The 13598-nt window shown below is 54.1% G+C and overlaps 2 protein-coding genes across 3 annotated transcripts; both read left to right on the top strand.

The window, feature by feature from the left end:
* The first annotated feature begins 219 nt into the window (after positions 1–219).
* LOC112903732 (cinnamoyl-CoA reductase 1-like) lies at positions 220–7219 on the top strand. Of its 2 annotated transcripts, XM_025972956.1 has the most exons (6): positions 220–524; positions 5853–5958; positions 6056–6210; positions 6305–6487; positions 6580–6932; positions 7045–7219. In XM_025972956.1, exons 1-6 carry the CDS (start codon positions 411–413, stop codon positions 7217–7219), a joined length of 1086 nt encoding a protein of 361 aa, XP_025828741.1. In that variant the 5' UTR covers positions 220–410. The 2 variants fall into 2 exon arrangements, with proteins under 2 accessions (XP_025828741.1, XP_025828737.1); XM_025972952.1 differs by lacking the exons at positions 5853–5958; positions 6056–6210; positions 6305–6487; positions 6580–6932; positions 7045–7219 and having other exon boundaries at positions 269–2699.
* Positions 7220–9436: 2217 nt separating this feature from the next.
* On the top strand, positions 9437–10817 carry LOC112872776 (cinnamoyl-CoA reductase 1-like). Its single transcript, XM_025935831.1, has 5 exons — positions 9437–9581; positions 9670–9824; positions 9916–10098; positions 10185–10537; positions 10643–10817. The coding sequence occupies exons 1-5, from the start codon at positions 9437–9439 to the stop codon at positions 10815–10817; spliced, it is 1011 nt and encodes a 336-aa protein (XP_025791616.1).
* Positions 10818–13598: the final 2781 nt, after the last annotated feature.

The following is a 13598-nucleotide window of genomic DNA, read 5'->3' on the forward strand; positions in this document are numbered from 1 at the left end:
CAGGTTGTTGGGGTAAAGATCCTCCCACAAAAAGGAGGGCAGGTTAATAGAGAGAAAATGGAAAAGCGAAAAGAAAAGCCTGGCCCACCTCACCAACACACACAATTGACACGGACACCTCAATCCCAACTGTCCCCACACGCCTCCCGACGCAAGCAAGGAAGGGGTGGCGCAGCCGAGCCCGGCCCGCCAAAATCCCGGCGCCCCACGCCACCCCCACCCAGTCAAGAAACCCCTCGTCCGAAACCGCCACCCTTCCAGAATCCCAGCGACGGCCGCTAATCACATCGCCCCCACCCTAACCCGCCGCTAATCACATTCCCCACCTACCTTATAACACCCTCCTTCTCCCCCACCCCGCGCCCCCTTCCAATCTGAAATTCTCCACCCAACCCTAGCCGCCCGCCGCCATGGCCGAATCCGGCGACTCGTCCCCGCACTCCGCCGCGGCCACGGACGACACGCACCACGACGGCTCGGAGTCCGCGGCGGCGGCGGCGGCGACGGCGGCGGCGGCAGGGCACGCGCCGCCTCTGCCGCCGGCGAAGGTGCGGCTGATGGTGAGCTACGGGGGGCGCATCCAGCCGCGACCCCACGACAACCAGCTCGCGTACGTCAACGGCGAGACCAAGATCCTGTCGCTCGAGAGGCCGCTCCGCTTCACCGACTTCGCCGCGCGCCTCGCCGCGCTCGCCGGAAACCTGGGGGACATCTGCGTCAAGTACCAGCTGCCCGGGGAGGACCTGGACGCGCTCGTCTCCGTCACCAACGACGAGGATCTGGAGCACCTCGTCCTCGAGTACGACCGCCTCCACCTGCTCCGCCCCGCGCCGGGCTCCGGCGGCGGCTCCAACCGCGGATCCACGCTCCGGCTGAGGGTCTTCCTCTTCCCCGTCCAGTCGCCCCCGCCGCCGCCGCAGCCGGCTGGCCTCCTCGAGCCCAAGCCGGAGCGCCACTGGTTCGTCGAGGCGCTCAACAACATCCCGCAGCCGAAGCAGGAGACGTCGCCGTCGCCGTCGCCCGTTCCCGCGCAGCAGTCGCCGCCGCAGCAGAAGCAGGAATCGGTGTTCGCGCAGCAGTCGTCGCCGCCGCAGGCGAAGCAGGAGACGGTGTTCGTTCAGCAGCCTCCACCGCAGACGGTGGTGCACATGCCGCCGCCTCAGCCGCACATGGTGATTGCGGCGACGAGCCCCGACTACCTGTTCGGCCTCGACAACGGCTTCGTGCCTCCCCCGGCGGTGAAGGTGAAGGACCCGGCCGGCGAGCCTCCGACGATGAGGGAGAACGTCCCCGTCGAGTTACCCGCCAAAAACGACGACCGCCATCCCAACCCCGCGGGTGAGCATGTCGCGGTCTCCCCTGTCGTCTCACCTGCCGAGTTCCAGCGCCAGATCCAGGAGCTCGAGAAGCTGCAGGTCGCCGAAAACGGCACCCACCAACCACCTCCAGCGCCAGCGCCCGCACCTGCTCCGGCCGCCGCCCCCACTCCCGCTCCCGCTCCAGCCCCGGTGCCCGCACCCGCCGCCCTTCCGAGGAACGGGAGCGACGACTCCCTGACCCGTGCGTACCCTCCCGCGACAGCCACCCCACCCGCCAACGCGGAGTACTACCTTCCCAAGTTCCCGGAGAAGCCCCCAGTTCCACAGCCGTCATCCGCTCCTCCTGCGACGGCGTACCTGCAGGTGCCGGGCAGGTATACATCCGTTGCCCCTGGCTCCGGCTCGGAGCATGCCCCCGTGTTCTTCATCCCGGCGCCCCATGGCTACTTCGCCGCCACCGCCTCCCCAGGTGCGACCTCCTTCCCCGCCGTGTACGCCGTTGCGCCACCCAATGCCAACGCCAACGCGAACGGCTCCGCCCCTTCGCCCGCGGTGTCGAATGCGACGGCCTACGCTCCAGCCCCGCAGGTCGCGTACGACAGCAACGGCCGCGCCATCTACTACACCAGCATGCTCCCCCAGTATCCTTCTGCTGTCAATGGCATGTCGGCGGCCGGTGCAGTACTGGGCACAGAGCCCGCGAAGCCGGTGGCTGTGAAGCCGACCGTCTCCTGATCACCACAGCTTACCTCACCTTATCTATCGCCCATGGATCAAAGGAGTTTTCCAATTTTTCTTTCATCCTCCGCCCGTCAATATCCGTTAATACCGTGTCAGTTGGATTCGTTATTGTCTCTAGTATTCACCTATATTTTTTCCTCTCCTTTTTAATTGTCTAGAGTTTTGGTTTGGCATTCTGGGTCCATGATATGATGCAAAAATTATTAGTAGTTCTTTGGTGTGCTTAGATGTATATACAGAGTCTGTGGACATAATGGATAAGTATTATATTAGCTTATTGGAGAGTTGTCCAGTCGAGTTGTTTAACAATCTTGAGGTGTCAACTGCTATTTGTTAATTCTTTGGGGGTTGCTGTATCGATTAATGCCAGAAGTTGAATGCGGGCTAATTGGCCATGTGACCTCTCGGTATTCCTGCACTCTCTGTGATGAGCGTGTATCTTGTTTCTTCGTCAATGGCTGCTCCCTCATGGGCAGCTACAGTGATTTCCTGCGCTGATCACGGGAGATCAGCTCGGTGCATTTATGTATGTGTGTACTGTGGCAAATGTTGGTTGTGTTGCTGCTGTAAAAGTTCAGTCATTGTAGTGATACGGTTGTTGTGCGTATGTTGAATGCATGAAACCAAATCTTTCGTCCAGATGAGCAGTTACGAGTTCTGTTTTAACTTGCATCCCAGATGTTGTCATTGTGCTGCATTTTTATCATTGTTCTCTTTAGTTAATTTGGATGAAATGGTGATGCAGCAGCTTCTGGTCTGACATGTCAGTGAGCGCTTGTCGCTGAATAATCGTCCTCACATTTTGATTATGTCCTATCTTTGTTAATAAGTTAACTAGTCTCTCCATCAAATTAGTTGAGCCAGATCTGGTGCTGGACTGGGATAAATGAGCTGCATGAAGCTCCATAAATGTGTATAAATTCCGTCCTCAGAAATGACGCTCTGTTGCAACTTCTCCCCTTGAAAGGCGACAGTGTGCATCGCCTGGTTCCCGCCCATTGTCACCTCCACCGCATTCCCCGCCCCATGCCTGCTTCTGCTTTGACACAAGCGTGCTGTGCTTCCTTCCTCGGAGACGCGCGAGCGTGCTGCTGCCTGCATCCCATCGTTGAGCTTGGATGCCGATTCCCAGCATCGGCGAGAGGATCTTTCATTCTTTCGATGTCCATCTATGTATCATGCCTATGCCCCTTTTCGGCAAAGATGTTTAGCTTCTGCAGCGACATGGCTTTTGACCAAAGCCATCGTCGCGCCCTTTCCCTGTGCGGATTATCGCCGCCTTTTACCACCTGATGACGCCCTGGGGTTGGGCCATGATATCTTCCTCTTGGTCTGGGATCGGCACTCGATAGAGCCCCAGCAGGAACCGCGCCAGAACTTGGATCAGAATCCTAGCCATGTGCAGGCCTGGCTTGGCAGCAGCTGAACTGGAACTGGAACTGGAAGACGAGCGCTGTTCCTCTTCAGCTGCTGTTGAGTTGAGTCACCTGAGGTCTGGAGCTGTCGCGTCCAGCAGCATTCAGCAGGCATGGCGCTGCTTGAACCCGGGAAGGCAGCGACGGGCACATGGAAAGGCATGGCTCTCTATCCCTCTTCACGCCGATCGGCCTGTTGGGGGCGCAGCGAGAGCTCGCTCGGTAGCTTAGCTTTGAATGCGGACTCGTTTAGTTGGCAGGTTACCGGGGCATTAATCCTGTTTGGTGATGTTGCTCATGTGCCTGATGTGAGATACTGAGATGGCAGATGGCGTCGTGCGTTGGGGATGGTGGTGGATGCAACTGCCGAGAAGCATGGGGGTGCCATTAAAGGGCTCCTTGATCTGAAGCCCTCCCTGGCTGTGCGTATCTTCTGCAGCTCGGTGACGCCGACGCTCGCTCGCTTCGTCAGAAAGCGACGGTGCTGTGTTTCTGCAGGGCTGGTGGATGGGAGATCGCCGATCGATCCCCGTTGATTGCTCGGAGATCGTTGTGTGCTCAGGTTGTTGTCTGCAGCAGGCTGCGTGAGGTGTCGAGAGGGAGAACGCCGTGCGCGAGGATACCGTCGACGAGGCGGGGCCAGGACAGGGGAAGAGGAAGAAGGAAAGGCAAGCGGGTTGCTTTCGAGCTGTGCCCGTCGTTCCCCTCCGCATGATTGTTGTCCCGCGAGCTGTCACGGGATCATGATACCTGGCGCCCGGCGGTGCATGCACTGGTGTCTGAAAGTGCAAGCATGTCTAGCCTGGAGTGGATGATTCCAACGATCTTTTAATGCGAAAGCATCACTGTTCTTTTGAACTGTTAGGGTTGATCGAAGAGGTCCCTGAAAGTTCATGAAAGTAATTAGTGCTCTACATGCAGGTGGAGGGTACGGGCAGAGCAATGCTTTCAGAAAAAAGCAGCAGCACAAACCAGTTGGCAGTGGATGTCCTTCACTGCATTATAGCGCCTGGCTCTCTCTGTTGCACGCCAATGCAAACAGGGGCTGTCACGGTAGAATAAGTACGCCTGTGCTGAGAGCCTTGAAGAAGAACGATGGATTCGAATCATTTGCTCATGTGAAGATTGCCGGTGTTCAGCGTTCTCTGAAGAGGGCTTTTGCCATCCTCACCAGTGCTTGTAGGTCACAGATGGGCCTATTTCTTTCCTGGGTGGAGCTGCTGAAGTCAGAACTGGGCCTCCAAATGCCGCCGTCGTAGCCCTCCCTCTTCTCTTGTATTTGCTGTCGTGTGTCGAGCCCAGAGAGAGAAGCCATGAGGGCCCACCGTGCGTGCCGGGCCTTGGAGAAATTGTAAAGACATTGGGCCGGCAAGAGAAACTGGTCCACCGTGTGCGTGCGTGCAGCTTTACCCACTCCACTCCACTGCCGACTTGGCGCGCCCACAAGAAACTGCGCGGGCCGGTTGCGCAGCCCACCGGTGGCGGTGGGTGGCCCTCCTGTCTTCGCCAGAGGAGAAGCACGAGTTGCTTCTCGCCTCATCCTCCGCCACTCTCCAGCCGCCGTCAGGCTGGCCGGCGCCCACTGACCGCAGCAAGACAAGAAAGACGTCAAAGGGTCCACGGCTCTCGAATTTCTCAAACATGGGGCACAATACCTTACCGTACAATACAACCCTGGCAACGGCAACGACTTTCCGGCTGTTCCAGGAAAAGCAGTCCCGCCGTCAACGCCCAGCCATTCCTGGCCCCCCTTCTCGTCAGCTCTGGCCAGGTCTTGCCATTTTGGGAATACAGAATATCCCTGATTACCTGTGCCGGTTTACTGGTTCCGGCCGGCGGCAGGGGGTCGGGTCGGCCTCGCCGTATGTGGAGTGAGAAGATTCTCAAGGTTTTGGACTCGAAGGTGCCAAAGTTGCCTTGGCGATTCCCTCTCCCAAGGACGGAATCTTGGCATCTGCGCGCGCTCTCCACGCGGCCGCGCCGCCCCTGAATTCGCCCAAACCCACCGGCGGCGCGGCCTGGCCTCGTGCTACCGCTACCCCCCGCTGCTGAATGAACAGAGAGTGAGTGCACCGGAAACCTCTGGTCTGGTCGGCGCCATGCCAATGCCATGGTTCGCGCGAAGGAACTCGCAGTTGCGCCTCCCCCAACCAAGACCTCTCCTCCTCTCTCTCTCTGCCAGCACTGCCTGGTGGCTGGTGGTATAAATACGGGCAGCTACCATACAGGCCAAGGTCACACAAGAAAACAAGATCGAACGAAGAGCAACAGAGAGACCGAGGCTGGTCCATCCCAACCAAACTCCACATTCTACTAGCAATTCAGAGGGTGGCAGATCACCATGTCGTCCTATTCCAAGGCCAACAATGGTGGTGAGGGGCAGCTGGTCTGCGTGACCGGCGCAGGCGGCTTCATCGGGTCGTGGGTGGTGAAGGAGCTCCTCCTGCGCGGCTACCGTGTCAGGGGAACTGCAAGGGACCCTGGTGAGTACTCCTACTGAGTAGACTCTCTTTCTACTGTCACGGATTCAGAATAATGTTGCTAAATTGTTCTCCTTGGTCTGGATGCTTGCGGGCCCAGCTGACAGCAAGAATGCGCACTTGCTTGCGCTGGAGGGGGCCAAGGAGAGGCTCACCCTCTGCCGCGCCGACGTCCTGGGCTACGAGTCCCTCCGCGCCGCGTTCACCGGCTGCCATGGCGTCTTCCACGTCGCCTCCCCGGTGTCCAACGACCCTGTGAGTCCGGCTCCTAGCCTACGACACATTTTCACGCGCAACCCGGATGAAGAAGCCATTTGTGCTCATGGTGCTCTGTGCGATCATGTTGCAGGAGCTCGTGCCGGTGGCCGTGGAGGGCACCAGGAACGTGATCAACGCCGCGGCGGACGAGGGCGCGCGCCGGGTGGTCTTCACCTCCTCGTACGGCGCCGTGCACATGGATCCCAACCGGAGCCCTGACGCCGTCCTCGACGAGACCTGCTGGAGCGACTACGAATTCTGCAAGCAGACAGATGTAAGCTGCCATTGCCAACCTCTCTTCCTCTGATTTCTGTCGTCGAGGCGAATCCATATTCATCCGTGCCTGCATCGAAATACGACGCGCAGAATCTGTACTGCTGCGCCAAGATGATGGCGGAGATCACGGCGACGGAGGAGGCGGCGGCGCGCGGGCTGCAGCTATCGGTGGTGGTTCCCTGCATGACCATGGGCCCGATGCTGCAGCAGACGCTCAACTTCAGCAGCAACCACGTGGCGCGGTACCTCATGGGCACCAAGAGGTCCTACCCCAACGCCGTCGCCGCGTACGTCGACGTCCGCGACGTCGCGCGCGCGCACGTTCTGGCGTACGAGCGCCCCGGCGCGCGCGGCCGCTACCTCTGCATCGGCACCGTGCTCCACCGCACCCAGCTCATCGCCATGCTCAGGGAGCTCTTCCCGCAGTACCCCGTCACGGCCAAGTGAGTTCATTCGCGCCATGGCGAACACCTCCCTGTTTACGTCGTCTCTCCGTTGTGTTGTAACTTGTGTTCACGTGTTGCTGACTCCGGGAACCTCGCGCGTGTTTTCTAGGTGTGAGGACGACGGCAAGCCAATGGCGAAGCCGTACAAGTTCTCCAACCAGAGGCTCAGGGACCTGGGCTTGGAATTCACTCCGCTGAAGAAAAGCTTGTATGAAGCAGTGGTGTGCATGCAGCAGAAGGGGCACCTGCCAGTCATCAGAGAGCAGCAGCGTGCATACTTGTAAAATCCAGGCCGGCGCAGATTTCCCAGATGAAATAAACATAAGGACGTTGCAAATTTAGTATATATTTTTCAGTTATTCAGATGTATTACGTTCTTGAAAAAAAATTCTACAAGTGTGTATAAGCATTCTTGTTTTTTTTTTCTTTTGAAACAGGAGGGTTATTCCCCTACTGGAAGCATTCTTGTTTGATATCATACTAGTACATGTAAAACTGTTAATGTGATGGGTATAAGGTGCTTAATTATGGATCAATGGAGAGAAATTAAAGGAACTGAAAAAGATACTGGATCTGTTGGCAGTTGAATTCAGGATGTCTCCCGTTACTCAAAGCTTAAATCTACCATGCATATGAAGACAACCGGAAGAGCAAAGCTATATAAACGCCCTTCGTTCTTGGGGATATTATAGAAATTAAAATCCCATGTGCATTATATAGTATAAAAAAGATTATGAAATCCTCTCATTAACTAATGGAAAAGGAGAAGCTTCTTAGGTAGATGAAATTTTCAGCCGTATCATAAAAAAAAAAGATTCTTGCTTTTTGCATGCTTTCTCTGTGCTCGTGCACCCCCAACAAAATACAATAAATCCCACATCAAATGCTGTAAAAAAAACTTTACTGAAAAATAGAAATCAGCCAAGAAATAACAAGAGAACTGGTGTAGGTGTTAAGAGTCTACATTTTTACTCATGTCGTGCTTACATGACCAAATTACACTCCAAGTATTGCAAAAGTACTATTAAAAAAAGTTGGGGCACGGGAAACTACTCTACATCACAACATGATACCATTAGTCGCAAACATAACCTGCAAATTTGTTTAGCAAATATTGAAGAAATATGCATCTATATAGCAAACACAACCATGTGTTAATAGATGTTGTATGTATCATACTCTTGGAAATTTTATGATATCTCAAACACCTAAAGGTATGCATTAAAATTTTAAGGTTCGAGGTGTGTCATGGCTATGTGTTCAGCAACTACGATAGTAAAAATAAGTTTAATGACAACTATAGTGAAATAACAACATTTATTCTTTAAAAAAAACATTTATTGTATTAATTTAGGAGAATAAGACAATAGACATTATACAGAGACCACAGTAATAAGAAAACATGAGAATGAGACATGAAGCATGGTCACGAGAGGATCAAGTACAGCACAATAATTTAGGATTAAGAATTCAGGGAATAGCTTCAACCTTGGCCAACTTAGCCCAGCCCAGCGTGTGTGAAGCCCGGCCCAAAAAGGTCCGCCCAAAGAGTTAATGATGCAACTAAGTTGCAGATTAGCCGAATAATTATAAGCTCAACCCATGTAACTAATCAACATATTTGCTATCAAAGCATTCCACATGAGGAGGATTATATTATATAAAATTGCTTGAAGACAATACATCGTCGTCGCCGTTAGGCCTCCTCCCATGGTACGATCTAGTACATACCTCTAAGTATTCCAGAAGATAACCTTTCTAATTATCTGACTTTTGGAACATAGCTCATAATATAAATAACCCCACACGCTATCCCCACATAATCTTGAAGTATATGTACGAGGTATCTCTTGAGCTCTTCTCTCTTCTATTAAAATATGAGAAAATATTATATGAACTAGCTCCTATGCAACCATTGGAGGAGGTCTTAGATGATCGCTAACCGCTGATCAAAGAGGTAAGTGTCATAAATGAAAAAAAAACTAAAGCTTGAATTGTATTTGATTCGGTTCAATGTTTCGGCATTTCTATTATGACCTTTTTTTTGTCAGTCTCGAGGACGTCTGGCGCCAAGCTCCACCAACCACCATTCCGTGGCCTCATGGCCGCCATATTCTGTAATTGTCTGAAGGTTTTGGACTCCAAGACGTGCCGAAATTGCCTTTCGTGTTTCCGTCTCGAGGGAACGGAAGATCAGCGCGCTCTTGCGCGGCTGTTACGCCCCCAATTTTGCCGAAACCCACCGGCGGCGCCCCACCCCCCCCCCCCCCCACCCCCCCGCCGCTGAATTTAGCACACTGTCGGCGGCGCCGTGCTACGCCTCGCGGCGGCACGTAGCTCTAGCGATCCATTCCCCTGCCCGTATAAATACGGGGCACCATCCATACAGGCCGAGATCACACGAGCTCGATCAGAGACTCGAAGCAACAGAGTGACAGATACTGATCCGATTCCAGACACTCATTCCACTAGCAAGCTTAGAATCGTTCGCCGACAGAGCCATGTCGTCGTCGTCCTATTCCAAGGCCAGCAATGGTGGTGAGCAGATGGTCTGCGTCACCGGAGCAGGCGGCTTCATCGGGTCGTGGGTGGTGAAGGAGCTCCTGCTGCGAGGGTACCGTGTCAGGGGAACTGCAAGGGACCCTGGTGAGTGAAGTCTCTTTCTAGCTAGTTCTACCATCACAAATTCAGAATAACGCTGCTCATTTCTGTCCCTGAACGTTTGCATCTACAGCTGACAGCAAGAACGCGCACTTGCTTTCTCTGGAGGGGGCCAGGGAGAGGCTCACCCTCTGCCGCGCCGACGTCCTGGACTACGAGTCCCTCCGCGCCGCGTTCACCGGCTGCCATGGCGTCCTCCACGTCGCCTCCCCGGTGTCCAACGACCCTGTTAGTTTTCACTTCTCACAAACCCTCTAGTACTCATGGACATCGATCGTTCACGCCCGTGTATGCTTACGTGCGGTCTGATGACTTGCAGGAGCTCGTGCCGGTGGCCGTGGAGGGCACCAGGAACGTGATCAACGCCGCCGCGGACGAGGGCGTTCGCCGGGTGGTCTTCACCTCCTCGTACGGCGCCGTGCACATGGACCCCAACCGGAGCCCCGACGCCGTCCTCGATGAGACCTGCTGGAGCGACTACGAATTCTGCGAACGGACAAACGTACCTCTCTCTTCCTCTGATTTGTCTCATCCATTGTTTCAGTCGCAGATCTTATTCATCCGTGCTTGCGTCGAAATCGGATGCAGAACCTCTACTGCTGCGCCAAGATGATGGCGGAGATCACGGCGACGGAGGCGGCGGCAGCGCGCGGGCTGCCGCTGGCGGTGGTGGTGCCGTGCGTCACGACGGGCCCGTTGCTGCAGCAGACGCTCAACTTCAGTAGCAACCACGTGGCGCGCTACCTCATGGGCACCAAGAGGTCCTACCCCAACGCCGTCGCCGCCTACGTCGACGTCCGCGACGTCGCGCGCGCGCACGTCCTGGCCTACGAGCGCCCCGGCGCCAGCGGCCGCTACCTCTGCATCGGCACCGTGCTCCACCGCGCCCAGCTCGTGGCCATGCTCAGGGAGCTCTTCCCGCAGTACCCCGTCACGGCCAAGTAAGCTTCGATTCTGTGATGTCGCCAAGCAATCGATCCGTGCTAGCTGTGTGGATGCGTTGCTGACTCGTGAAGATCTCGTGCGTCTCTTGGTGTATAATATAGGTGTGAGGACGACGGCAAGCCGATGGCGAAGCCGTACAAGTTCTCCAACCAGAGGGCCAGGGAGTTGGGCTTGGAGTTCACGCCGCTGAAGAAGAGCTTGTACGAGGCAGTGGTGTGCATGCAGCAGAATGGGCACCTGCCAGTCATCAGCCAGCAGCAGCGCTCGTACTTGTAAACCAAGGCACGCGCTGGATTTGCCACCAATAAAATAAAACAGCGCGAACAGAAACTAAAGGGAAGCAAAGAGAGGTCATATGAGGACTTTGGAGATGTAGTATATTATATATATGTCTTTTTCCCCATTTCTACTAGTGTATTTACCTTATGAAAAAAGTTTTACGAGTGCATTATTAAGCATCTCTTTTCATATCATATTACATGTAAAGCTGTTAATGTGATGAATAATAAGCCTTTTCTTAAGCTAAGCCTGCAGCATATTTAGGGGATGTTTGGTTCTCCTAGGATTTATTTTAAGCCCCGTCACATCGGATGCTTAGATGCTAATTAGGAGTATCAATCATAGACTAATGACAAAACAAATTCCAAAACTCTAGTCTTATTTGCGAGACGAATCTATTAATCCTAATTAATCCGTGATTAGCCCACATGATGCTACAATAAACAAGTGCTAATTATGGATTAATTAGACTTAATATATTCGTCTCGTGAATAAGCCTAGGATTATGCAGTTAGTTTTATAATTAGCTTTATTTAATCTTTCTAGTTGGCATCGTAACATTTGATATGATATGGTTTAAAAATAAACCTAGCAACCGAACACCCACCTTAGACATCTCATTTTGGCGCACGCACCCAACACTAATCTCATTTGCACGAGACATCAGTGCATGCCAAACTTTAAAATAGGCTTGTGTGGATCTGTCCCTAGCAGTTGTAACATCGGGAAGATGAGACACGGCCAAGTGCGCCCAACCTCACTGCTCTGTGGTCTGGGCTCGTGCTCGGCTGCTCCCGTTCGGTGTACCTAGGGATGCAAGCGGGGCGGGTTGCGGCTGCCCGCCCCGCGTCCACGCGAGTGCCGTCGCGGGCATAAGCGGCTGCCCGCATAGCGTCACTTGCGTTTTGCGGACTTTGCGGCCGCCCGCATGTGTCCGCCGCCAGCCCCACAGCGTGCGGCAGCCGTCGTGCGTGGAGACCGCGAAGGAAGGTCGAGAACGTCATCTTCAGCCTCATATCCGCGCAACTGCAAGCTCCAGCACTGCACCGTGTGGCGACATCCTGGTTGCACGCAGCAATCGGCACGCCGCCGCACCTGCTCGTCGATGATACAGGCGCCTGCTAGGATCTGCATGCCAATACCACACTCATGTGGTCACGCCGCGCTGCTGCTGTCGCCGCCGCCTGGACGCTGATTGGACACCGGACTTAGCGCAGGGGCGGGCACGAGGGCAGAGGAGCTCGCACCTCGCGGTGTCTTGCCAGCGAGGACGAGATTGCTCTTGGTATCCGGATCGAAGAGGTTGATGCGAAGGGACGAGACGTGGGTTTGCGGCGTCGCTGGGCACCTCGAGCCGAGCCGCGTGGTCCGCTTCAGCGACGCGGGTTCGCGGCACGGGATATACGGTTTTGCGGTCCGGCGGGTTCGCGGCAAAGCCCACTCCGCTTGCATCCTACGATCCTACAGGTACCTTCTGGGTGGTGGCGGCCGACGCGCCCGCTCCCCGCTGCAATGCCCTCCCAGCGTGCCCGCGCCTCGCGGCTCCTCCGTTCGCATAACGCTGCAGCCTCCGGCGTACGGCTGCGCCCTCCGGTCCGCCGCCCTAGCACGCGCATCGCCCTCCACCGTGCTTCCTGATCACGGCCGGCGGCCGGGACCTGTCACAGCGCGGCTCCTCCGCAGTTCGCAGCCTCCGGTGGCCGGCGGGCAGCTCTCCACCCGCAGTACAGCTCGTGAAGCGAAGCGAGGCGGTGAGAGGGAGGGAGAGTTTTTTTAAAAAAGGTAAAAAAATAAAATTTAAAAAAGAGAGTTGAATGGAATAAATTCGAGAAATGGGTACCTCCCGCCCGTTGATCGGGCGGGAGGCTCCAAAAATATTTGCAGGCCCCTCCCGAGGGTCTCTTTGCGAATAACAAAAGTTTAATTCGTGAAGAGGTCAGTGAGACATCCCGCCCGACCAACGGGCGGGAGGTGCCCGCCTACTTAATTTTTGTTATTCTTTGTTGAAATTTATGTTTTACAAGCTATTTAAAATTCAGATTTTTTTGAAATACAAGATTTATTCGCCATATTCTTTTGTATACATAAAAAAAATTTAGTTTAATTTTACGAAGAAGATTACGGTATATAAAACTCGTATGAAGATGGTTAAGCGACAACGTTTTGCAACGTAGAATACAAATATTAAGATAATACGATACATCAAGTTATTAAAAATAAAATAGTATGATAACAAACAAGTTTAAATATACAAATACACATAATGGTCTATTAAAATTACAAATACACATCCAGGTCTGATACAAACTCAACGTGCCAAATATTACACATGAGCAAACAACGTTCAAATAAAATTACAACTAAACTATGCCTGATGTCGTAGTAGCACTCGATCGGCGACGTCTCCCACTCCTTGATGCAACCGGAGGTTTTTCATCTGTAGCATCACCTGTAGGGCCAGCTTCAGCAGAACTGGGCCCAGCATCATTGTTTGGACAATGTTTATACGTGTGTCCACTCTGATTACATGCACTGCAGCGTTGTATCCTCGGACGTAATTCTGACTCATCCATATCATTACGAATACGCCGTGTCTGACGGCGCCCTCTCTTAACCCGAGCTGATTTCGGGTCTAGAATATATATGACATGATTCGCTCTCTCAGTGAACGATCCAACCATACGGAACCCATAGATCTCATACTGCCAGGTGCTGGCAATTGTCTCCTTTCTGAAGTAATGGGAAACGATCCAACCATACGGAACCCTTGCTTCTTTT

Source organism: Panicum hallii, chromosome 1, assembly GCF_002211085.1.
Source record: "Panicum hallii strain FIL2 chromosome 1, PHallii_v3.1, whole genome shotgun sequence".
Lineage (NCBI taxonomy): Eukaryota > Viridiplantae > Streptophyta > Magnoliopsida > Poales > Poaceae > Panicum > Panicum hallii.

Coding starts and splice junctions, on each gene's coding strand:
- LOC112903732 (XM_025972952.1), top strand. CDS start 411: ATGGCCGAATCCGGCGACTCGTCCCCGCACTCCGCCGCGGCCACGGAC.
- LOC112872776 (XM_025935831.1), top strand. CDS start 9,437: ATGTCGTCGTCGTCCTATTCCAAGGCCAGCAATGGTGGTGAGCAGATG. Junction 9,825..9,915: donor CCCCGGTGTCCAACGACCCT/GTTAGTTTTCAC, acceptor GATGACTTGCAG/GAGCTCGTGCCGGTGGCCGT. Junction 10,099..10,184: donor AATTCTGCGAACGGACAAAC/GTACCTCTCTCT, acceptor AATCGGATGCAG/AACCTCTACTGCTGCGCCAA.